The 26,012-nt window shown below is 41.2% G+C and overlaps 1 protein-coding gene across 1 annotated transcript in view; it reads left to right on the top strand.

The window, feature by feature from the left end:
• The first annotated feature begins 4,448 nt into the window (after nucleotides 1-4,448).
• The window catches only part of PRSS12 (serine protease 12), a 68,850-nt gene continuing 47,286 nt past the window's right edge, over nucleotides 4,449-26,012 (top strand). The window contains exons 1-3 of the mRNA XM_004265079.3: nucleotides 4,449-5,503; nucleotides 18,925-19,063; nucleotides 22,140-22,318. Coding sequence (XP_004265127.1) covers nucleotides 5,044-5,503; nucleotides 18,925-19,063; nucleotides 22,140-22,318 — 778 coding nt within the window. The 5' untranslated portion in view covers nucleotides 4,449-5,043. The remainder of the gene's footprint in view (nucleotides 5,504-18,924; nucleotides 19,064-22,139; nucleotides 22,319-26,012) is intronic.

The raw sequence follows: 26,012 nt of genomic DNA, 5'->3' as shown, positions 1-26,012 counted from the left end.
AGCCCGTGAGCCACAACGACTGAGTCTGTGTGCTGCAACTACTGAAGCCCGCGTGCCTAGAGCCCGTGCTCCGCAACAAGGGAAGCTACCTCATTGAGAAGCCTGTGCACCTCAACGAAGAGTAGCCCCTGCTCGCCACAATTAGAGAAAGCCCGTGCGCAGCAACGAAGACCCAACATAGCTAACAATAAATGAATTAATTAAAAAAAAAGAATTCAAAAGCAGTTACTGAGGCTAATCTACCATGTTGCAGTTGGCACTTTCTGAGTACTCTGTTCAACAATTCACATGTATTATCTCAACTACCCCTCCCAGAGATCTATCCTGCAAAGAGGATTGCCGTCCCTTTTTCACAGATGTTGAGCCTTTGGCTTAGAGCACTAAGGGAACTCGCCTAAGATCCCATAGTGAATAGGAGCTAGAGCCAGCGTGACCACCAGTTTGATTTCAAGGCCAAATTAACCTTTTTTCTTTTCTGTTTTTGGGAGCTATCTATATATTTACATCTATATTCTTCATATAGAGTATGTATAATTTGGGTAAGCCTGGAAATGAATCTGTAGAATTAATTTCCATATAGGGATTACACCAAAGTTAGAAGAGTTTTTAAAAGTAAATGGAGGGCTTCCCTGGTGGCGCAGTGGTTAGGAGTCCATCTGCCAATGTAGGGGAAAACAGGTTCAAACCCTGGTCTGGGAAGATCCCACATGCCATGGAGCAACTAAGCTCGTGAGTCACAACTACTGAGCCTGTGTGCCACAACTACTGAAGCCTGTGTGCCTAAAGCCGGTGCTCCGCAGCAAGAGAAGCCACTGCAATGAGAAGCCCACGCACTGCAACTAAGAGTAGCCCCTGCTTGCCGCAACTAGAGAAAAGCCCACGCACAGCAATGAAGACCCCATGCAGCCAAAAATAAATAAATAAATATTTTAAAAAAAGGAAACAAAAAAGTTTTATAAAATTTTTTATTTATAAAACAAAAAAATTTATAAAACAAAAAAGTTTTATAAAATTTCATTTTGAAAAATGAGAAAAATAGAGATAAAATGCCTCTTAGAAGCATTATGAATACGATGAGTCAAGCAGAACTTTTCTTTTGCTCTTGGACACTGTATGTAAGGTCAACAGCCCTTACACATGGTTATATATGGTTAAATATAGAACACCTGTTGCAATTGTGGGTCCTCAGACATCTTCATCGTGGAGGGCTGGCAAAGAAGAGTGGGGCTGATACAAGGCAGAGGTGTAAACTTTACCTCTGCTGCCAGAGACGTCCTGCCAACAGAGGCCCTCGGCCCAAATCACTGTACCATTCATTTAGCAATTCATTTCTTATTTTCTGGATCTTTCTTTTATTTTCTTGTACTTTTAACCAAATACTATATGTTCTTTTACTGTATTCCCCGCCACAAAGACCTGATAATGTCTTATCATTTTAAATTTCCCACAGTCCCTAGACAGGGACTTATATTATTGCTATTATTTAATATATTTTTTCTTTTATGTGATACAGCAATGCTCAGTGTTCTTTTAACAACTTTTTTTTGCACTTGGAATTGTCCAAGTAAATACTGCTTCTTTGCCATATGTTTGAACGCTCTTAGCTTTTCCAAATACCGGCAGTACCCAAATTGTACATGGAACTTTTCCAAAAGTTATTTGATGTATTGGTTTTGGAACTCTGTAAAAATAAAATGTACAATATATTGGTTGTATTTCTAAATCGAACTACACTATTCAGCCCATCATGTATGTAAAGTAAAAGGATCCCCCCAAACCACCATAAAATCAAATGTTCTTACTGTAATGTAGTCACCACAGGAAAGTACAGATATGCACATGTATTCGTGCCCCACCTCCACCCCTCAAGGCTGCACCTCCTCCCTGCTGTGATATGGGTTGGGAGACTCTCCTCTTCACTCCCATTTTTAGGTTTTAGGCTGACAAGCTGGGGAGAGTTGGACTCTTGGGCCCCATATCACTGAGGTTGCTTGATGGAATTGGAGGTTGCAGAGGTGAAAAGAGAGATTGGGGGGCCTCGTGGGGCTTTCTAAGTGTTGTGATGGGAAATGCCTGCAAGATGTCACTTGTTTCTTTCTTTTCCCTCTCCTTGCTCCTTTGTTGTTGCTGAAGGGATTGGAAAGCAGAGAAAGAATTGGCAGTGGGGTTCTTGCAGTTGTAACACAATGGAGTTGAGTTGCCTCCCCTTCACCTTTGGCTTTGATGTGTGTGACAGAGGGTCAGCAGCGTCTGAGGAGGGAGTTGTGGCTAGGTGGCACCTAATCGAGGTGGAAGGAGGGGACTTCTCCCCATTCCCCCAACACACATGATGTGATGGAGGAGGGAGGGAGAAATGCATTTCAGGGATTGGATGGAGAATTGGAAATCCTAAACATCTGCATGTTGGTAGCAGCGAGGAGAAATGAAAGAAGAGATTAGCAGAGGAGGGGAGTAATATGTAAAGAGCAGGTCTGTTTAAGTCATACTCTGCCTGTAAAGTAGAGGACGAAACCCAAATTGAGGCCCCTGACTTCACAGTCCAATTACAGACGTGCCATTTTATATTCTCAGAAAGATATGCTCCAAAATTAAAGCGATTAAATCCAGATGTGGAATTTTCTGTGGGTAACTCCACTTTGTATGTGTCAGCTTTATAATCTGTTAAATGTTAAGTAGACCTTGGAAAATCTTCAGCTCCTCTTAGGTGTATAGGAAGCTGGAGGAGAGGCCAGACCAGGTCCCTCCTCCTTGGAACTCAGTTCCAACCATCTTCTCTTCTTTCTCATTATTTTCTTCTCTCCAAGGTACACAGGTGTATCAGAATTGGGTCTGCCTCCAGACCCCCAGGAAGTGTGAAAGCCACAGGTGTAGGAGCCGTGCAGGGAAGGGAGGGCAGCAGGGTCTAAGCAAGCCAGCCAGAATCCCAAGATGAGCCTTCCCTGGGCCGTGATGTGAGTGGCAGAAGGTGGAGAGCCAGTTTTGAAGGAAGGGTGACTCCTTTTAGAATTGTCACCTATTATATCAAGAATCTGTGATTGGTGAACTCTGTCGACCCTACTAAAATAAGTAAATCAACCTCCCCCAGAGAAGGATTTTACCTTCACTCTCTTCCCCAAGTACAGTTTTAACTATGCTTTTGGAGTCAGAAAACTATTAGTTAAAAAAATATATAATAATAGTAATGGGGCTTCCCTGGTGGCACAGTGGTTGGGAGTCCGCCTGTCGAGGCAGCGGACATGGGTTCGTGCCCCGGTCTGGGAAGACCCCACATGCCGCGGAGCAGCTGGGCCCGTGAGCCATGGCCGCTGAGCCTGCGCGTCAGGAGCCTGTGCTCTGCAACGGGAGAGACCACAACAGTGAGAGGCCAGCGTACCAGAAAAAAAAAAAAAAAAAGAAATAGTGGGTAAAAACATCTTGAATAAAGATTTGATAAATACATTCCTGGATTCCTAATATCATTCACTTGCCCACTTCTCTCTGAAGTTAAATCAAATGTTTCATTAATAGGAGTGAACAAAATTTAAAAATAAACAACAGATGATTCCAAAAGGTTAAACTAAGATAGATTATTATTTGAGCTGGGGGAAGGAAATTAATTCAGTTTCTAACTGAAATCTAGATTTTAACAATAATCGTTTAAGTCATGCTCAAATTTTCTTTACAGTGCAGTATATACTATGGGACAGTAGTTCTACGCCGCACTGAAGCCAGAAAGTAAAATATTGCCTTCTTTACGGCCTTCCATTTTCTTGTTTAACTTCAGTGTCAGGAACAACTGATAGGGGAAATCCTAAAACATCCAGCTCCAGTGATTTTTAAAAAATTCTAAACCAACTTTTTTTTTTTTGGCGGCGGGAAGCAGTTGAAAGGGCTTTGCTAAGGTCGAGCTAACAGCTACAAAATTGCCGGCAGGCAGAGTCTACTTTGGAGAGGCGAAAGAGTAGGCTTAACTCAAGTCCCTTGCCGGGCAAAAACGAAGCAGGTGTTAGAGGGATGGCCTTTTTGGATAGGATGGAGACCCGGACGGATGAAGTCTTCTCTGGTTAGAAAGGAAATTTGGTATTAAGAGGGCCTCACGGAACCCCAATAATAACCAAACAACTGGTGTTTTTCAGGGCACCGGGTGGAAAGTGGGTGGCAGGAAGTAGAAAGGCTCAAGTTGCTTTCCCTGCGTCGGTTCAGGAATTTAATTTCAGCAAATGTTTACTGGAGCCTAATAAGTGTTGGCCACGGTGTTAAGCACTGGGATATAAAGCGGAACGGAACGTGGTCTTGTCCTTGAGGAGCTCACAGCTCAGGAAAATGGCTTCAGCATTCCAAGTAGGCTTTGATAACTTTCTCCCCGGGACTTATCAAGGGAGAGTTGCAGGTAAACCCATCCACACTTTTAACGATTTCAGAGTAGAGGAAAAGAGGCGCGGCAAGGGGGTGGAGGAGAGATGGCTGCAGGGGCTGGTGGCAGGCTTGGCAGCCGCCAGACGCGGGGCTCTGGTGGTGTCGCCTGCTGGCAAGGAGCGGGCAAGACCGTCCCCCTCGTTGGCACCCTCGGGCTTGGCTCGGGAACACTGAGGCCGCAGCGGTGCCAGCAGCTGGTCCGGCCGGGCCGGGCGGGCTGACAGCCGGGAGCGAGGCAGCGGCCGCGCGGAGGTCCGGCTCCGGGGCGAGACTGCGCGCCCCGTGCCGGCAGCCAGGGGGCAGAGTTCCCGGGCCCGTGTCACTGCAGGCTACCTGGGGCTCCGGCTCCGCCACTGTCCGCCGGGTCCGCGTCTTCTCTTGGCAGGTCCTCTCCACCAGCCAGGGCTCCGCGGAACACAGGATTTCCCCGCCCGCGATCGCTCCCGAGGCGCAGGAGCAGAGGCACGGCCGGGGATCCGCGGCGGGAGGCGAGGTGGGGAGGGGAAGGCGGACCGCGCGCGGGGGACGGGAGGGGGCTGGAGTAGGGGATTCCAGGGACGCGCAGCCCCGCCCTCGCCCCCTCCTCTCCTACCCTTCAGAACCCGCGGAGCAGGGGGAGTATGGAGCAAACGCCGCTGCTCTGGCACCATGACGCTCGCCCGCTTCGCGGTGGCTCTGATTTTCGGGGCGCTCCCCGGAGTGGTCAGCTTTGATCCGGTCCTCAGTTATCCTCTGGGTCCCCAGTACCCTTATTACCTTCCTACCCAGCAGCGTCCACAGAGGACGCCTCTGCCGCGCGTCCCGCGCCCCCCGGCGGCGCTCCGGACCCCGCGCCTGCAGGCCCTCCACGCCCGGCACACGCCCGGGCCGCGCGCCGGGGACTGCCCCGCCGGCGAGCCCTGGGTCAACGTGACGGACTTCGGCGCCTCTTGTCTGCGCTGGGCAGAGGTGCCACCGTTCCTCGAGCGGTCGCCCCCGGCAGGCTGGGCTCAACTGCGAGGGCAGAGCCACAACTTTTGCCGGAGCCCCGACGGCACGGGCAGACCCTGGTGCTTCTATGGGAACGCCCACGGCAAGGTGGACTGGGGCTACTGCGACTGCAGACACGGTGAGTGGCCTCGGGGCAGCGGCGGCGACTTGGACTGGCGGGGAGCCACCCTAGCTAGGAGAGGGCATTAGGTGTTCCTTGAAGAGAGAGAGTGCGAGGGGGTGCGATTGAGGGTTTGCCTCTCAGTGTGATGGTGGGCTGCCCCTGAGTTACCATCCAAGTACCTGGGTACCTTGACTTTGAATTAGCAAGGCGGGCTTCGTGTGTGAAGGTTATTTGGGGTGATAGTTTCTCTGGAAGGTGCTGCGCTCTGGGTTCCTGGATAAGGTCTTTTCTCTGCCGTGTGTGTGTGTGTGTGTGTGTGTGTGTGTGTGTGTGTGTGGCCGCGTGCATATGTTGGGAGGATGTGTGTTTTCTGGATCATCTTGCCTTCAGAATGTTACCATATTTACGTAGAAGAGGCAAAGCAAAGGAGGCGATAGTTTCTAATTACTTGTTTTGGAAAGGGAAATATTAAATCTAATATGACAATCAATTACTTTCCCCCCCACACACCCGATTTGGGAAAACGTGGTAAAATTTCTGCCTTACTCCCACCATTGACATATATTTGAAAAAGTTTGGCAAAATTTCCCGGCCAAAATACAACTTGTCAAAATGATGTTCATGTTCTGGGGCACAGTGTGATAAATATCATCAGTGAGTGAAGAAAAAAGAAAGGGAAAAGAGATCGGAATAGTAACTATCTTAGGGAAGAAGCAACTTGATATAGTCAAGTGCGGTTTTCAAAAGTGCCAGTATTCAGCTGTATATGTTGTTTGTGGAAAATAGGGATCAATTGGTAAAGAGATAAAGTTGGTAAGATATTTTGGTTTTGTGGTAATAAAAGCATCACATTAATAGATTTAATGTAAGTGAATAATCGGCCTTTAAACAGTGCTTTGTTTTGAGTTGGTGTTTTGTTTAACATTAGGGCTTTTTTTTTTTCTCTAATAGTTGTGGGGAAAAAACCTTACATGTCCTTCAAAGTTTGGATTTTCTTTAAAAATTCTTTTTTTTTGGCAGCTCTCCATCCAAGCTGTGGGGCAGCTGTTTCACTAATTGTGATTCTGAGATATGTTGTACTTTGTACCTTTTGGAGGTAATTTGGAGGTTAACTTTCACAGGGCCATTCTTTCCCTTCAGAAATTTTTATTTATCTGTGCCTTCAATTGCATTAGTGCTTTGAGTTAAAGGGAAGTGATAGGAAGGTTAAGATCAATTATCCTTTATCCTAGAGAATGAAGTCATCGCTATACTTGTGTTTCACAGACAGAATGCCAATGTGGCTGTAAAAAATTTGAGGTGATATCAAGCAGAGAGCCCTAGCATTGTTTCACTATTTACTGTGAGAGATTATTTGTAGTAAAATCTCATGTTTAGCAAAAACTGACAGTTTTTTCATCTTTTTATTATTATATTTCATATTTCGTATTGTATATACATAGACATAAATAAGTGTATTTCAGAGTTAAAACACTAGATCTATTGTGCTTTCTGACACATAATTCTTTTCACTTTATATTCCTAATGAGGAGAGTAGCTTGTTCATTGATTCTCCCCACCCTCTTGTGTTGAAAAGAAATTTAAACCTAACAGCAACACACTCTTTGTGATTCCTTTGTGTTCATAGTCAAGTCTCACTAGACAGAACTCTGAACACTGCGTAATAGTGTGTGTACTTCCTGGAGTAAAGTGGTTGAACACAAGAGAAACAAAAGAAAACACCCAAGATGGGAGATAAATTCTCTCCCTGCCTCACACCCCCACAAAAAAAAAGAAAAAGAAGAAGAAAAAAAAACCAGGACAGCAATCTGCTGGCTATGTAATAATTTAATTACTCTCACAGGCTTAGTCTTGCTAACCCATTCTGTCATTTACTCCTCATATTCTGATTGGATGTAACTCATACCTTCAAAATGACTGGCATATTCTGAACCTATGACTTTTTTCGTTCCACATTTCAGTTAAGAGTGTGAACAAAGCTGTCATGGAGTGGTGAAAAGAATATGGAATTGTGCTTTAGAAAACACTGGTGTCCGCTTTGGCTCTGCCAGTAGCTATGCAGTGTTGAGTAAGACTCAACCCCCAGAGCTTTAGTTTCCTTATCCGGAGGAAGGCAGCTTTGAAACAGATTTATTCAAAGGACTTTCCCAGCACTGAGTATGTACCAAAACACCCCGGCCTGATAATAACAGGTAGGATTTATTGAGCATTCACTCTTTGTTGGATGCTGAGCTAAGCATTTGATATATTAGTTTTCTCATTTAATTCTTTTTTTTTTAAAAAACCTATTTATTTATTTGGCTGCGCCGAGTCTTGGTTGTGGCACACGGGATCTTCGTTGTGGCATGCGGGATCTTTTTTTTTTTTTTTAGTTGCGGCATGTGGGCTTCTTAGTTGTAGCATGCACGTGGTTTCTAGTTCCCCGACCAGGGATCGAACCCGGGCCCCCTGCATTGGGAGCGCAGAGTCTTACCCACTGGACCACCAGGGAAGTCCCTCATTTGAATCTTATAGCAGCATTATAAGATAGTGCACATTTCACTCCACAGCTCATTTTATTCTTTAATTATATAAACTTGTAGAAATATCTGTACTGTCTAATGATCCTGTTCTTGTAGTTTAAAGACTAGTTTAAAAAGAAAGAGAAAGGAAATTATGTTTGGTCCAATGTACATGATTTCCAGTCTCTTCTGACTTGAGAATATCCAGGGTTTTCTTTTTCTTTTCTTTCTTTTTTTTAACCAAAAAAAAGGATAGAAGGAAAGAAAATTAATTGTAATGAAATCCCTCCTTTAAAAAATAAACTGGGGCTTCCCTGGTGGCGCAGTGGTTGGGAGTCCGCCTGCCGATGCAGGGGACACGGGTTCGTGCCCCGGTCCTGGAGGGTCCTGCATGCCGCGGAGCGGCTGGGCCCGTGAGCCATGGCCGCTGGGCCTGCGCGTCCGGAGCCTGTGCTCCGCAACGGGAGCGGCTACAGCAGTGAGAGGCCTGCGTACCGCAAAACAAAACAAAACAAAACAAAAAAACCTGGAGGCTAGAGTCATGTACCTGTTTGCATCAAGAGTAATGAGGAAGTTGGTGCCCCTGAGGTGGAGAGTTGGTTGAAACCAAGTTGAAGGGGTGGCAGGGGGATATCAGGTGAGCCAGGGCAGGGCGTGGACACTCCAGTGGCTCAAATATCTGAGAACAAGAAAGATGATGCCTGGGCCCTGGTTGTGTGAAACTTGCAAATTAGTAATAAAGAATCATTTGGGGGATTCACCCTGAATCAGCCCTGGGGGTTAGTTCTTACAATGGGCATTAGAATCACGTGGGGGCTTATTCAAATGCAGATACCTGGGCTCTAGCCTTCAGAGACCCTGATTAAGTCAGCTAAGGAATTCGGCTCAGGAATGTGCATTTCTAATGAGCAGTCAAGGTGATTTGGAGGCTGAAGACCCTTTGTCACAGTCAGGGAAAACCATGGGAGGGCATCAGAACCCACCTAAGCTGTGTAGCCATGGGTGATCATGTCAGCTGAGTCTACCATTCTGTGACTTAATCCCACTAGATGTAGGATCAAGCATAAGGCAGGCCTATGGTAACTTTTTGTGTGGTTTTAGAAAATGGTTTTGTTTGACCAGTGTGGGATAATAACAACTTAGTTCACCAGAATATGATTATTAACTGAATGTGAGCCAGATTATTTTCACATTTCTATAGGAAGAATTAACAGGCAACTGATTCCCCCAACAGTACCTTGCAATAATTTGGAGCTTCCTGACTGGAAAGAGGGATCCCTTTTCCAGTCTCCAGTTGGTATGGCCGGTGGGGCAACTTGCTTGCACTGTGCTAGGAGCTCCTCTTTGTTACAAGCAGCCAAGTGGAACTCAACCATAGGTGACCGATGACTGATGGGTAAAATAGGTATAATAAACGATAATGCTCTAAGGATTGAGATTTTGAAACAGGAGGGAAGGGGCAGGGCACAACCTTTTAAAGAATGACGTAGCCACAGGACATGACAAAAACTGGGTAGACCAACTAGGTCCAAGATGGCGGAAGATTTGACTTCCAGTGGGCCTTGAGCTGGCCCACTGTAATGGGGCCACCTTGAGGTGGCCCATATAATGGCCCACCATTATATGCTCACTGTAATATATTAGCATGCTAAATGACACACCCACCCATGCCTCGGCAGTTCTGAGGCTGATCAAAGATCAAAAAGTGGGCAGTGGCCCAATTCCTGGAAATCCCATCCTCCCACTCATTAGCCTATGAAATTACCCAGCCCATAAAAACTAACCACGCCATATGTCAGGGCTTCTCACCTTCTGAGATGGCCCACACTCTATCTGTGGAATGTGTTTCTCTCTAAATAAATCCACTTCTTATCTATTACTTTGTCTCTCACTGAATTCTTTCTGCGCTAGACGTCAAGAACCTGAGCTGTGTGATATCAATTAAAAGACCATGGGTTCAAGTCCCAGTCTGGGTTTTGGCCGGGTTTGAGTCCCAGCACGTGGGTTCAAGTCCCAATCTGAGTTGAATGGTTTCAATTTTACCAGAAAGAGTGATTCACAGATCTGACTTTTTGTCATGTCATGCAGATTAGTTCACCCAAATCTCCTGATTCAGATAGAGATAGCGGACTTGTGGGATGTTACAGGCTGTGCTCTTTGAAGTCCATCTGGTGTTTGAAGTGAAGGTTAATTTAAAAAGTTGGTAGAAAGCAGTCCCTTTTTAAACTTTTTTAATGCTGCATCTTGATTCTACGTAGCAGGCGCTCAAAAACATTTATTAGCAATAACAGATTTGATACATTTCCTGGCTGGATTTTAAATATTGAGCTCACTCTGCTTTTCAGGCTAAGGCAGATATAAAATACTTTGATTTGGGGCATTATCTGACTTTTTACTAGTGTGAATTTTTTTTTTTAAGAAGAAAATTAGATATCCACTAACTACTGCCTTTTATGAGTGATTATCCTGGACTCACAAATACTCTCTCTGCATATATATGCAGTCCTTGGTGTGTGTGTGTGTGTGTGTGTGTGTGTGTGTGTGTGTGTGTGTGAAGTTAACTTTTGCAAGTCATTTGGTTTATAACTGTGAAGGCAAACCTAAATATCAAACAATAAGGTATTACTCAGAGATCTCTTTGTTCGATGGATACTCTGCAGCTCCTAAAGTGATAATCACAAAGATTGTCTATAAAAAATGGAAAAATGCTCACAGTAATGTTAAGTGGAAAATATGGATACAAAATTTATATACATTATGACTAACTGAAAACAAGGATGGCTGTGAAAAGTTTGGCAGAGGAAATAGATGATAATTACGAACTTGAGTATGAGTGTGGCTTGGATCAGTTAAGGTGGTTTTGGTGGCAAAGAATAGAAAACCCAATTCAAAATGACTGAAGAAATAAGATTTGTTGTTCATATTACAAGAAGTCAGGCTCCAACATGGTACAGCTCTATTTCTCTGCTACTCTTGATTCCTTTATTTTCAAAGTGTGGCTTTTATCCTTAGGCTAATGGTTATTCCAGATTTCATATCGAGATAGAACAACTTGAAGAAGAAAGATAGAGCCCCCGCTTCATGTATGTCCCATTGAAAATGCAAGGAGACCTTCCCAGAATTCCGCCCCCCCCAGACTTCCTCCCGTATTTCATTGGCCAGACCTTCCTGGCACTATCTGGGAAGGAAAATGCAATTACCATGCTTGCCTAGATTAGTCAGAATTGACCTCTGAACACATGGGGACAATACTGGCAGGGAGAAGCAGGTAGTTATTGAGGAGAACCAACAGTCTGCCACGAGGTGTGGTTGAGGTTTGTCCTTGTTGGCCTGCACCCCTCAGGCCTGCAAGCCCTGTACTTACCCAGCCTCCTGACCGAAGAAAGAGCCCAGAGTCAGCGACACAGACATCAGTGGTTTAATGGATGGGGAATCTTACATCTCTGAAGTAAGGTCCTGGAGCAACATCCCACCATGTGCAGCAGGGGGTGGGCAGGACATGGCAGCAGTCTTTGCTACAGGTGTGTGTGTGTGTACGTGTGTGTGTTGTGTATGTGTGTGTGTGTATAGGGGGCTGGGGGGTGGGAGGAGTAGGGGTGAGGGTGGGGGATGAGGGGGTAGAGAGGGAGGTTACCAGTTACAGAGGGAATTGACATCAGGTTGGCTCATTGGTTACCAGGGAAACCAGCAGGGGAGCACGCCCCTCACCACCCCTTTGATAAGCTAAAACAGTCTCTAGCTGGAGCTGAGGCAAGTGTGTAGGCGTTTACTGTTAGGCTCTATGATTAAGAGGGAAGGTCAGTCACGTGAGTAGGGTGTAGGTGAAGCAGGGACTGGTTGAGCAGGGGATGTACAGAGAGCAGGAGAGCTGCCGTCTTGGGTGGCCTGACCATACAGTCCTTATACAGGTATCCCCCACTTTGTGAAAGTTTGCTTTATGTCACTTCACTTTTACAGAAGACCTACATTAGTACCTGTTTCTGCTAGAAAAGAAATCCAAAGAGAATTTTTGCTCTTATGAAAGAGCAAAAGGTGAAAGGTGAAAATTGAAAAGAGCGTTCAGTGTTTGTTTTGCAGTGAGCCATTATAGAGGCAGCGCACACCCAGAGCAGTGAGAGTGGCGCCCCTAAGCTCCTTCTCCAGGAACTACGCTCAGTATCTCAGCATCAGGCTGCTGTCAGGCTTTGAGCTGTGTCTGTGAGCATCTGTGCTTTTTCTCAATTTATTTTGTGCATCTCTTAGCAAGATGTGTCCTAAGGTTAGTTGCTTCTTGGCTTTATGCCATTTTGGCTTACGAAAGGTTTCATAGGAAAATTCTACTTTTGGATAGCGGGGAAAACCTGCATTGGGGAAACTTAATGCAATTAGAAAATAGTTATAAGTAATGTAAAAAATTACTCCGTGAAATGCTTCACGCATTTTTTTTGCTGTATGTAGATGAATAACATTTAGACATTGATTTAATTGGTAGAGCATATTTACTTGTTTTAAGATGCTATTTGCAGCTGTAGCAATTTATGTCTGAAATGAATAATTCCATTGTTAAGAATATGGACGTTGGTTCAGTTGTTAGGTAATTTAACATTACCTAATTAATTTAATTCTAATTTTTAAACTTTTTCCCCCTTGAATTAACCTGTAAAGAAGGAAGTCCTCTGAAGCCTGTCCCTTTAGTCTGCATAGCAGACGAGAGTTTAGTTGTGCACTATATGAACAATTGTTGTAGACTGCCTTCTACATGGTTGACATGCTGTTGCTAGAAAATCAGGAAATGTTGATTTTTGCCTCCTTTGCATCTAACTTTTCCAGAGCAGTCACCTCCTCTCACCTCTTCTTCCTCTTCCTGAAAATTAGCACAACAATATTAATAAAAATTTTATTGTTTGCAAAACACTAATGAGATTTGCCTGCGAGAAGCCATGTATGCACATTCAGCTTCATGCTTTTTATAAGGATCACCAGAGAGACACAAAGACTGAGAAATGCTGATTCTTGTAGAAAGGCAAGAGTGGATTTCATTAAACATTTACTGAGTTCACACTAGGGGTGGAATTTACAAAGATGAATAAGAAATCACCTGTGTCCTCTAGTTGAGGACGGCCACTCTCTGGTTGAGATGTCAGGAGAGTACTAAGCATTTTTATTACCTTTCCTGTGATATGTACTTTGGGAGACAGCTACGATTCCTATTAAGTGTAGTTTAATTTCATCATTCAGAGTTGTACAATAAAATGGTAATACCCATACCATGTGTTTATGTGTGGATAGTTCAGAGACAAACAATTTGTGGAATTTCCTGCTCCAGTTATTTAAATGCATGTATTGTTAGTGTACCATAACTTAACCTTGCATAGAGTCTTCTTTTACATAATATTATATAACATTTTAAACCCACAAGTAATCGATAAGATTTATAAATTTCTAATAAGCCCACTGTAAATGGGTAGAATTGCTTACAGAGGATATGCTCTCATTTTGAACCAGACCAGTTCCTATTTTTTCTCAGTACTAAAGGTATCTACATGAATAATAAATGAACAATTAATATGAATTATAGATGTGAACTAATGGAGGCAAATATAGTTCAGTTGGGTAATAGTTCAGGGGAATGCTTTGTACGTTAAAAGATGATTTGATTTCATTTTGACATGGTATGATTTGAATAAAATCTATTTCGCAATGCTAAACTGGTTTCAGTTATGGGTAAATGTAATCATAGACAAAACAGAATACCTCAGTACCATCAAATAAAGTGTAGGAAAAAAACCCATCAAAATTAACGTAACCCCCCCCCCACTGTACTTGAAAAATTCAGCTAACTGCTGCCCAATTCAGTTGTTTTTAGGGAGTGTGATTTTTTGTCTGTATTTTATAATTAAGATAGGAAATGATCATTTAGTATATTTTTCCAGTGTTGCCTTTGGTATAAGACAAAAGATTATGTTTCATTGTCAAATATGTGTACTAAATTGTCCAACATGTAATGGGCTTTTTTCTATTCTTTTAAATAGTTCATAAACTGAAATTTCTGCATCATTTTCAGCTTCAAGTATACTTTTTGTCAAGGATCTAAACAATAGCTTGATGTCACCAGCATGGATTCTGATTCCACCAGAAAAATAGAAATGACTAAAATTAATTACTTTGTGCCTCTCTGAAGTTCAGTAATAGATGAGAAAGGATCTGTGTGATAACATTAATTTTCTTTTACTCATTTATCAAACTGTGATTTTAAAAATATTTATTATTAATTCTATTCAGAAAACACTACTGGGATGGATCTTTGTTTTTGCTGTTTTTTTTTGTCTTCAAGTGAGTGTTATTCTATAAATATATTTTAAGGAGTTAACTAAATAGGCATGTCTTTTCATTTGGTTTATTTTGGAATGAGCTGGATTTAGAGAGCAAAGATAGCTGACCTATTTGGTTCCTTTCCTAATATTTCTTTTAGGCCTCCTTGAAGTATGGAGTATGAGAAGGGAGGTTTTGCCAGCTGTCCAAGGAGGGGTAATACTATAATGGCTCTATTAGTTTGCTAGGGCTGCTGTAATGAGTACCACAAACTGAGTGGCTTAAACAAAGAAACTTATTATTTCACAGTTCTGGAGACTAGAAGTCCAAGGTCAGTGTCAGCAGAGCCATGCTTCCTCTCAAGGCACTAGAGAAGGATCTGTTCCAGGGCTGTCTCCTAGCTTCTGATAGCTCCTTGGCTTATGGAAGTTAGCTGCAATCTTCAGGTGGCCTTCTCCCTATTATGTGTCTCTGTCCAGATTTCTACTTTTTATGAGAATATAGTCATGTTGGATTAGAGCCCTCCCTAATGATCTCATCTTATCTTGATCATCTGCAAAGACCCTATTTCCAAGTAAATTCACGGGTATTCATAGGCACTGGAAGTCGGTACTTCCACATCTTTTGGGGGAATAGTATTCAGCCCATCACAATAGCCTTAAAAACTATAAAACCAATGAGACTTGTGAAGACAATTTTAATCTAGTTAGCTGTCCTTCTCTAGAAGAGAGAGGCTGATAACATGGTTAAAGAGAGCCCCTCGGGAATGTCTCTTTGTTTTAGGAATTCGTTTTTTTTTTTTTTTTTTTTTTTTTTGGAATTCCTGTTTTTTAGCAAAGTTGTCCACAAAGCAAATTTCTGTAACAAAAATCTTTTATGTTCCTTTTCCTTTATAAAACTGGAGATACATTTACATAGAAGAAAAATAATAGTAAACGAAAATGACAGTAAGCTCAACATTTTTGGCAGGGAATTAAGTAGAATTCTTACCATTGTTGTGCACTGGCACATTTTGCCTTTAGGTAGCTGTAATAGCAGCAGACTGGTACAGCTGACTGGGTTTTGTTGTTGTCATTGTTGCTTTTTGCAACAATTCATTTCATGAACTCCGGGGCTCCTCTCCATGGCGTGCCATCATGCATAGCTTCATAGTTCCAGACTTTCTTCTGTTACTGGTTTAGCCTATAAATTTGCAATGCTTATTATAGTTGACTTAAAACCTCTGTTTGAGACTTCAACTTTTAAATTATTGTTATTACCACATTTTAAAAATAGGAATATTTAGAATAGAATATTTTCCATCAAATTGGCACATGAGAGACTTTAAGACTGTGCAGCCCTGGATTCACTGGGGTGTGGCCCAGAGGCATTAGCAGAGACTATGAGGGACATCCAAAGTCCTGGGCTGGAGTAGGAGAGTGTGAGCGAAGGAGGACAGGCCAATCAATTTTTGATAATAAGAGACTGTGACAGTGGAGCAATATCGCCAAAGAATTGGTCTAGAATTTATCTGAAGAACTTTATTATTAGTAAGGTAGCAATAGAAATGAGTTTACCAGGCTATGAGCTTTGTGGATTGCTTTATTGTTTCATCCTCTCTCTCTCTCTCTCTCTTTCTGTTTTTCTTTTTTTTTCCATTGAGCTAAGGGTATTTCCTCTTGTAATTTGTGCACCTATAAATCTGTGCAAATATATAGTTCTCCTACAAATTTGTACAGCCGATGGGACAAATCAGCCTCCACTGGCAGATCAGCCTAAAGTGTAGATCACCAGAAAGCCACTTGTCTCCTGTTGTGCAGTGTAGAGAAACTCTTCAGGCTGTCTTATGCTTCTGCCTGGCTAGTTTATCCCCATGTAATGTTTGGTAGATTAGTTGTAAGACTTCAAATAGAATGGTGAAAACCAACATGTCAGAATGCATAAACTGGTAGCTGAAGTACTGAAAGGTGCTTATTGCATCACAGGGTCTTTTCTCAGATTGAGAGACAAGGGGACCATAACAAGGGTGGGAATCTAGGAGGTCATGGCTCTGCAACTGCTCAGTTGATTGGGTCCATAGCTTACACATCCATAAATAAAGGGAAATGAATTACAGTTCAACCATCTCAAGCATTCTAAGAGAGTCAATGAAGCAAGAACAGAGTAAAACCAAAACCAAACAAAAACTACTGCCTGTTTTAAATGTGCATAGTGTGAATTGTGTGTTCATGCTTTTATTATTTTAGGCATATTATTAAGCTGATTTTTTTAAAAAAAGCTCTTTCAAAAAATTATTAGAAGAATTGTGAACTTCACAGAATTACATACCAGTAAGAAATATTCACTTTGAGTTCAAGGTAGATGATTACTCAGAATATTTTGGAAATTTTTATGGCCTTAAGGAAAGGATAGACTGTGTGGAGGGGTGCTGCTAGGAAGGTGTGTGCCTTGGGGATGTTGGTGTTGGGAATGGATTCTGATAGAGAATTAATTAGTCATTGACATGCAAATTGCTTTTCCAGAATTGCAAATATTTGTCTTCATTAGTTAAAGGAAAATTGGATGAGCACTCCACCTTTCTTGCCATATAGCAGATGCAGCTAAATGAATCCAGGCTTTCACAGCATGTTGGGAGCATCTGAGAAATGATGGTGGAACTGATAGTTGACTTGGAAATTATTTCCAGTGTTATCATTTTCACTATAATGATGTTATGGTAACAATTATACTTTATGCAGTCTTTGCCTTCTCATTTGTAGATGCCTTAATCATTTAGATGATACGCAAGCATCATTTCTTCTTGATAGTTTTTTAGTGATTTAGGCAATATTTTACATTTTATTATGATTACTTAACATGCATAAGTAGAGTTCCAGTTTGTTTTCATTACTAGAAATTTCTTCCACGGCTTTCACGTGAATAATTTGGTGGTGGTGGTGGAGGAATTAATAAACAGATAATAGATTAAATATCATTTCAAATAAACATTTGTTTCAGGTGAACAAATGAATTCTTTGAAATAAACTGCTGGCATTTGTGCTGTGCATAATATTATATGGGTCTCTATAGAAGACATTTTGTGATTTAAAAAAATCATTAAATTTCGTTAAACTCTTCAGACATATTTCTTTAAAAATATTCTGCAGTTCACAGTTTTCACCGAGCTAGACAGGGCTTCCTCTTGCTTGGTCGAATGAAGTTTAGAATATATGAATGATTTTTAGATTATCTGCCATATGAACAACCCACACCCATGTTCTCTCCTGAATAATCAGGATTTGGCAGTGCTGTGTTTGCCTCCATTTATTATTGCCTTTTGTTTGACGCTTCTCTTTGACAATTTTGATACAAAATTGACACTTTGTCATGAGAAATAGGATATGTTTCTCTTAAATAGTTACATTTTTTAAGGATGATTATGTGGAAAGTAATAATGGTAGATGACTAGGCTCGTGCAAATGAAATGTATGGATGATTTGTGAATGTAATGTTTTTGGAAAATCATTATAAAGCCATCCATAATGACTTTGAAATATGCAAAACATGCCAGAAAATTTTGGTCGAATTTAATTTCTTAATTTCTTTACCTATGAAAAAAAGTCCATCCTAAGCGACTTTTCACAGAATTTTATTAAATTTTTAAGTTGTCTGAGTTTGATTCTGTCTCTGCAAGTGTCCCAATTGCTGCCTGTCAGTCAGTACCCACTCTGAAAACCAATGACAATGAGAAGAGAAATGTAGGCCTTTGATCCACACTTCTTTAAGAAACATGAAATATATTTGATGTATGATATTATGTTACTTTCAGATGTACTTACTGCATAGTGATTGGATATTTGCATACGTTATGAAATGATCACCACGATAAGTCTAGTAACCACTTTGATCCACACTTAAGGGATAAGACTTAAAATATTATTTTCCCCAGGGGTGCTTGAATTTAAATTTTGACTCTTTTAAGACTGAAAAGAATGACTCAAATCGTGGACTGTGGAGCAGCTGAGTGGGATGGTATGTAAGGGGAAGTGAAGTTCCAGGGCCATTCAGTTACACCCAACTACTCTACTTAGTGGCAGTTTCCCTAAGACTAACTTTAGGCAATGTTTTCAACACTTAACACCTTTCTGAACTTATAGACATAATCTTTAGACTTGTCACGACTAGTGCTGGAGGCTAAAAGGGGAAAAGCATTTTATTCTTCTTTAGTGGAAGAACAAATCAGATAGAAGGAAGATATAACAGCCAATAAGAGGTAATTTATAAACAGAACATTGAATTTAGTTTCTCTTTTATTTTTAATCTGTGACCTCATGTGATGATGGAAAGTGATCCATAAATGATAAGAACTTAATATGTGATGTGATCTAATACTTGGGATGCAATTATCAGCCATTAGTCATAGTCTTCCAATTTTTCCCTTTGAAAATCATAATTGGACTTTGCCTAGATAAAAGAAAGTATCATTAGCATTGACATCAGGATGTTAATTACCAAAACCAAAAAAAGAACCTGCTAAATCCTCATTTAAAGAAAGAAACACATGCTGTGAACAGTGAGAGACTGGATCTCTCACCACTTCAGTGGAAAAATCATGTTATCAGTATGTTCAGTATGTTCAAATGATTATTTGCTATTAAAGGATTTTGGGATTCTTTTCCACTTTAGGGTCAGTCCGACTTCATGGTGGCAAAAATGAGTTTGAAGGCACAGTGGAAGTATATGCAAATGGAGTTTGGGGCACAGTCTGTAGCAGCCACTGGGATGACTCTGATGCATCGGTTGTTTGTCACCAGCTGCAGCTGGGGTGAGTTCGCCCATCCTTGACCAAATCTGTCTGATGATATCTGAGAGGAATGCTGGGCACCCATCGTTACTGTGGAGAGGTTACATCTTCCTTCCTCATTCTCACTTTCCTCACTCTCATTTTTCTCAGAAGAGATGTAAAGAAAGGGCCCCAAATGGAAGGAGTGAGTTCTTTTACATACAAATGCGCTTCGCTTGTTACTAGCCCTACTGACTAGGAAATGGGCAGATGCTAAGTGGTCCAAAGTTCAAAGCAGCTTTTGGTCTTTGACTTTAACAAAATAATTGTTCAGTGCTAGGAAGCAAGGAATTTGGTCCTAAGAGTTTTACTTTCTCAGCAGCCTGTGCAGCCTGAGGTTGCTGTCATTTGCTTTTAACTTTCTACCTTGAGCCACCCACAAATTCCATTTGTGTGTATGTGAAGGAGGTGAGGTTCACTCGTGCTTTTTTCATCCCATGCTGGGTAAGGGGTGATATCCTGGGACATAGGTTTCTGTGCCAAGGAGGTCTTGTAATAGATGGCAGCTTCGCTCAGCTCCAGCAGCATCCACTGTCCTCTGAGAAGCTGCCGGCCCTTCCACGACTGTAGGCGCACTTAAAATAGATTGGTGTATGCTGACGCCCACCAGGCCCTGCACCTTTATGCCTCGTTTGAAGGGGTTTCCCAGGGGCAGAAGGTTACATTTTGGAACAAACGTTTTTGGTTTTTGTTGTTATTCTTATTGTTCTGTTTTTGTGTCTTATTTATTTTTTCTAAGTATACATGCCCTATACTTTTCTTGGTCTTTATCACCAGAGATCTTTAGAAAGCATGGAAAAGATCTTGTTATGAAGGTTAAAAGAACTGAAAGAAAAGTTTTCAATTTGCAAATATTTTGGATTAATAATCAGTGAGTGGTAATATCTAATGTGATGACACAAATGAAAAGGTTAGTCAACTCCAGTCAAATCAGTAAGAATTAAATTAAATTAATTAATTATTTATTTTTGGCTGCGTTGGGTCTTCGTTGCTGCACGCGGGCTTTTCTCTAGTTGCAGCAAACGGGGGCTACTCTTAGTTGCGGTGCACAGGCTTCTCATTGTGGTGGCTTCTCTTGTTGTAGAGCACGGGCTCTAGGCATGCGGGATTCGGTAGTTGTGGCACACGGGCTCAGTAGTTGTGGCTCGTGGACTCTAGAGCGCAGGCTCAGTAGTTGTGGCGCACGGGCTTATTTGCTTTGCGGCATGTGGGATCTTCCCGGACCAGGGCTCGAACCCATGTCCCCTGCATTGGCAGGTGGATTCTTAACCACTACGCCATTAGGGAAGTCCCAGTAAGAATTTTAATTTTCCAGCTTCCTGTCATCCCACTAGGAAGGTGGAGAATGAGTATTTAGTAAAGGCAAACCTTGAGGGCTTAAGTTTTTTTCAGACTTGTGATGCTATTAGCGTAACAAATAGGGTTAACGTACTTAATTAGTTAACTAATCTTAAAAAATTATTGTTGGAATAAATCAGGATAAAAGAAGGAAGAAGGGGAGAGACTACAAAGTGTTAATGGTGTTTAGGATGTTAATTACTGATTTTATCAATGAGTATTTTGTCTGGCAAACAGTCACTGGCCGGTGGGCAAGTCATGAAGAATGTTGACTTGCTGCTTTTTCTTTTGAGGGCCTGGAGATGTAACAAATTTATAGGCTGGTGTCAGTATCTTCCTTTATGTACATTTCTACCTGTGCTTTTATTACCCCTGAAAATCAGGGAAGAATAAAATTTTCTATGAGATTCTGACATAAAACAACAAAAGGTACAAATGGACTTATTTACAATACAAACAAATAGAGTTACAGATGTAGAAAACAATCTTATGGTTACCAGGGGGTAAAGGGGGGAGGGATAAATTGAGAGATTGGGATGGACATATACACACTACTATATATAAAATAGGTAACTAATAAGGACCTTGTATAGCACAGGGAACTCTACTCAATACTCCATAATGACCTATATGGGAAAAGAATCTAAAAAAGAGTGGATATATTTATATATATAACTGATTCACTCTGCTGTACGGCAGAAACTAACACAACATTGTAAATCAACTATACTCCATTAAAAATTTAAAAAAAAATAAAGAAAACAAGAACATTGCAATGGAGATGTGAATTACAGTGGTAGGTTACTAGTCTCTTGATTGATGAAAGAATGTAAACTATCCTTCTGCAAACATAAACTTCAGATAAGCTGACCTGATTCCTTCTATCATCTCTTAGAAGTCCATTAATAAAAAAGGATTGCACAATAAGAGCAGGGCGACCCAGCTTTATTGCTGTTAAGACACATTCATATTGTAGATAAACCCCAAATATTTACTGTTTGGTTAATGGAAGCTGTTGCATGAAGACAGTTCTAGAGATTATCATGTTATTCGGATAAGCATTTAATCTTTTAAAAGTGTAATACCAGTTTTGTACATATCAGAGTTAAAAATATGTAGATTATATGAGTTATTATCTTATGAATTGGTTTCAAAGTCTTGCTAGCAAATACTATATATAAAGTTTAAAAAATATGAATGGATTGCCTCTCTTGATATTATCTTGCTTAGACATGGTAATAATAATCGTTTTGAAAATGAGAGCCTGAAATACTGGAGTAGGAAAGACTCTTCAAGCATCCAGACTTCTTTTACATATCAGAAGGCGGAGCTTAGAGAGGCTTTAGAGTGATTTGCAACTGAGTTCAGACTAGAATCCAAGTCCCACTGGGCCACACGACACACTTCTTCCACAAAGCCACCCAGACTCCCTCTTTATTTATATCTGTAGTGTTTGCCCATTTTCTTCTAAAATCAGCCATAGATAGTAAAGGCACATGCCTACCATTAGTTATTCAAGATTAACTTAAAAGATTACCATAGGTAATCAATCCAGGTTCTGATCTGATGTTTTGATTTGCTTGAAATTTACATAATGCATTATGTTTTTCTTTTTCTTCCATATCTGTCTTTATTGATTTCTTCCATTTTTAAAAGTCCTAGTGCTTTGATAAAAATTAGCTTACATTTGATAAACCTAACCTTATCATTGTACTTACAGAGGTAAAGGAGTAGCAAGACAAACCCCATTTTCTGGACTGGGCCTTATTCCCATTTATTGGAGCAATGTCCGTTGCCGAGGAGATGAAGAAAATATACTGCTTTGTGAAAAAGACATCTGGCAGGGTGGGACGTGTCCTCAGAAGAAGGCAGCTGCTGTCACGTGTAGCTTTTCCCATGGTAAAACAAAATATTTATTCTCTTGCTTTACTGTTATTGTGGTTTCAGCCTGATTCCAGATGATAAAAGTGTCTCAGTTAAATCATTTCCTAAAAGAGTTTAAATACAGACCTAAGTGGAACCATCATAGTCTATCTCCAGTCTAATTAGATAGTCTTCAATAGGATTTCATCTAACAATTGGATTTCCATTTGACCTCACTTTTTACGTATTTTCTGTTTTATCTAATTTGCTTATAGAAATATTATATACTGTATATGAAAACACTTATTTTAGTAACGGAAAAATGTGATGGAATCAAGTTAAACATCGTCTTGAAACCAAACATAAAATACAGCAATTACAACAAAATATTCTCACTTTATAGAATGGAATAGAATCATGGTACCAGTGTTCTCTTTTGAGCTGTAGATGGCACATTTCATAAAACAAATTGAGCTTCCCTGGATAAGGGCTCCTTCTAAGCACCATATACTAGGCATGAGGTGATTAGAGTATGGTTTCAATATACAAGTATGCATATGTTCATGAGAAAGGAAGCAGAGGAGGGAATAGCTGCCTTTCACAATGGCGGATGGGTTTTCTGGGGTCCATGGTTGTTTTAATGTGTGACCACAACCTGAGGCTACCACACTGTCACAGTATCCCTTTTACATTTTCCTTGGAGACAGCAGCCTGACCAGATGTCCCAGGTCTTAGAATGCCAGCAGCCAGCGCAGGGCAGTGGTTTCTGTTTGAGTGCAAGTATCAGGGGAGGAATTGAAAAGTTTCCACTGCAAAACATACAGAGACCCAATTTAGGGTCATTCCTGTGAATTGGCTGGAAGAACGAGTGGAAATGGTACAGGATATGGTACAGGTGTGTGCTCAGAGAGCTACAATCCTTTTGTGGGTAGGCAAGGTGCATGTTACATTTTTTTTTTTTTTTTTTGCATGTTACATCTTGATGTCTTATAAATTTTTCCTTTTCTTCCTTTGCCTCTCCACCTTTGGGTAATACCACTTTTGGCAAATACATGTTTACACATTGCTACATCAGGGATGCTGTGAATTGGGCTAAACAGTGCACTGCGTTTTGTAGATATTTCTTGCATTCTATGTTCAACCCAATTGATAAAATATGTTTAACATTTTTCAAGTAGTGAAGTAAGTAAAATCTTGAAAACAATCTCTTTTTTCCAGGATCTCTATCTACTTTAAAAAAAACCTAATTCTACTCTCTGTGATCTGTCCACTTGTTTATTCTCTGGTTGCAAAGATAAATTTAAGGTCGGTTGTAAGCATATATAAAACATAGAAGGTTGAGATAAATTAGAAGTGAGAGTGAAAAAAGATGATTTTATGGTAAATTAAATGAGAATGTGAAAGCAAATAGCTCAGCAAACATGGAGTCCATCTTAAGGCATAGCGGTAGACTTTTTTTTTTTTTTTTTTTAATATTTTATTTATTTATTTATGGCTGTGTTGGGTCTTCAGTTCTGTGCGACGGCTTTCTCTAGTTGTGGCAAGCGGGGACCACTCTTCATCGCGGTGCGCGGGCCTCTCATTGTCGCGGCCTCTCTTGTTGCGGAGCACAGGCTCCAGACGCGCAGGCTCAGTAGTTGTGGCGCACGGGCTTAGCTGCTCCACGGCATGTGGGATCTTCCCGGACCAGGGCTCGAACCCGTGTTCCCTGCATTGGCAGGCAGATTCTTAACCACTGCGCCACCAGGGAAGCCCGCGGTAGACTTTTAATACATTCTTTTAGTTTGGAATTTACATTTGGCGTCTTGGCATCTAGTACTCTTCCAACACTTACAAAGTAGAAGATCGTGTGTGAGTACTGGACGTAGGAAATAGCAATCTAAATGAAACGTCTGGGAGTTTTATTTATCCATAAGTTAAATATGAGTCAATTACTTCACTGAACTCTTTTTCAAATGCTTTTTTTGTGTGTGTGTATTTGTTGGGAAGATGTGAGATGTTGACTAAATTTTGTCTTTGAGCTTCTCTATATTTTCACAATTACTTATACAACCAGTGGAAAAACTATATGTTTTAAAGTAAAACATGACCTTAAAAAAAATGTAAGGTAATATGTGACAATGTTTCTAGGTTGTAGGTGATTTTAAATTTCCTCTTAAAAAATTTTGTTTTTCTGTTTTCTCCAAGCTTACCATGCAGATGGGGGGAGGGGAGGTAGAGGAGAATATAATAATTTAAGAAATTTATACATTTTTTCCATCATTTTTTCTATATTTTCCAAGCTTCTTAAAGGAAAAATAAACATAATAACACGCAAATTTAAGTTTATTAGCATAAGTCAGTGATCAGTCATTATAAGAACCTAATATACAATATTGAGACCAGTTTTTTTTTTTTTTTTTTTTTTTTTGCGGTACGCGGGCCTCTCACTGCTGTGGCCTCTCCCATTGCGGAGCACAGGCTCCGGACGCGCAGGCTCAGCGGCCATGGCTCACGGGCCCAGCCGCTCCACGGTATGTGAGATCCTCCTGGATCAGGGCACGAACCTGTGTCCCCTGCATCGGCAGGTGGACTCTCAACCACTGCGCCACCAGGGAAGCCCAGTTATGTTTATTAAACCTGTCTTTCATCCTTTTACAAATTACAAGTGTTAGTTGACTTATGTAAGAAAACTATATTACAAGTATTAGTATATGAGTAGATGCAAATGTGCACTATTCTAAATCCCTCCTCAAGTGTGATATTTGAATATAAATATGAATGTCTAAATACCATTTATTGATGCCACTAACACTGTGGAAGAATTAGGAGCACATTTCATGTGGATAAATGATGAACATTTGGCAAAAGAGTCAACTAAATTTCCTAATAGGGACCCAGCCTGTTCTGAAACTTTTACCATCTCACGTCCTTTATTCCAGAAAAATTAGACTGCCATACTATTTCCCCAATACGTACGGCTTTGTGCTTCTATGTTTTTGTTCATACTGTTCGTTTTGCCTAAACTGCACTTCCCCCGTGTCTGACTTCTGAAATCCCATCCATCATCTTGGCCCTTTTCAGCTACCAACTTCTTCAGAAGAGATTCTCTAATTACCCCCACTGGTGAGCAAGCAGCCCTTCCACCTGAACCCCTGCAGGGTCTTCTCGATGCTGTCTCGTCTGTACTCATGTTGTCCATGTCCTGAGGCAGTATACTTCTTGAGGGTAGTGTCTGTGCAGTGCCTTTCTGCCTAATACCCATTTAATAAACTGAATTGAATGAACAGATATTGCTAATTATTTTTACTTGTTTGGGATATCCTTTCTAGGCTTTTAGTTATCACTTGCCAATCCACTCAGTCAACAAATATTTATTACATGCCTCTGTATAGCTGGGTATCTGAGGTACACAGGCAAAAGGGAAGGGCTTTCCCTGTGTCCTCAATTCTAGACCAGGGTAAAGAGGGAGAAATTCAGGGACTTCCCTGGTGGTCCAGTGGTTAAGGCTCCGTGCTCCCAATGCAGGGGCCCCGGGTTCGATCCCTAGTAGGGAACTAGATCCCGTATGCCACAACTAAAAGATCCCACACGCCACAACAGAGACCTGGTGCAGCCAAATAAATAAATAAATATTAAAAAAAAAAAGAAGAGGGAGAGAGAAATTCAGAAACTGATGAAGCTAGATAAGGGCACTGTAGACTACAATACGGAATTTGCATTGGGAATCCTCTGGTGGTTCTTCACAGAG

The sequence above is a fragment of the Orcinus orca genome, chromosome 4 (assembly GCF_937001465.1).
Source record: "Orcinus orca chromosome 4, mOrcOrc1.1, whole genome shotgun sequence".
In the NCBI taxonomy this organism is placed as follows: Eukaryota; Metazoa; Chordata; class Mammalia; order Artiodactyla; family Delphinidae; genus Orcinus; species Orcinus orca.
This window is presented reverse-complemented; position numbering and strand designations above follow the sequence as displayed.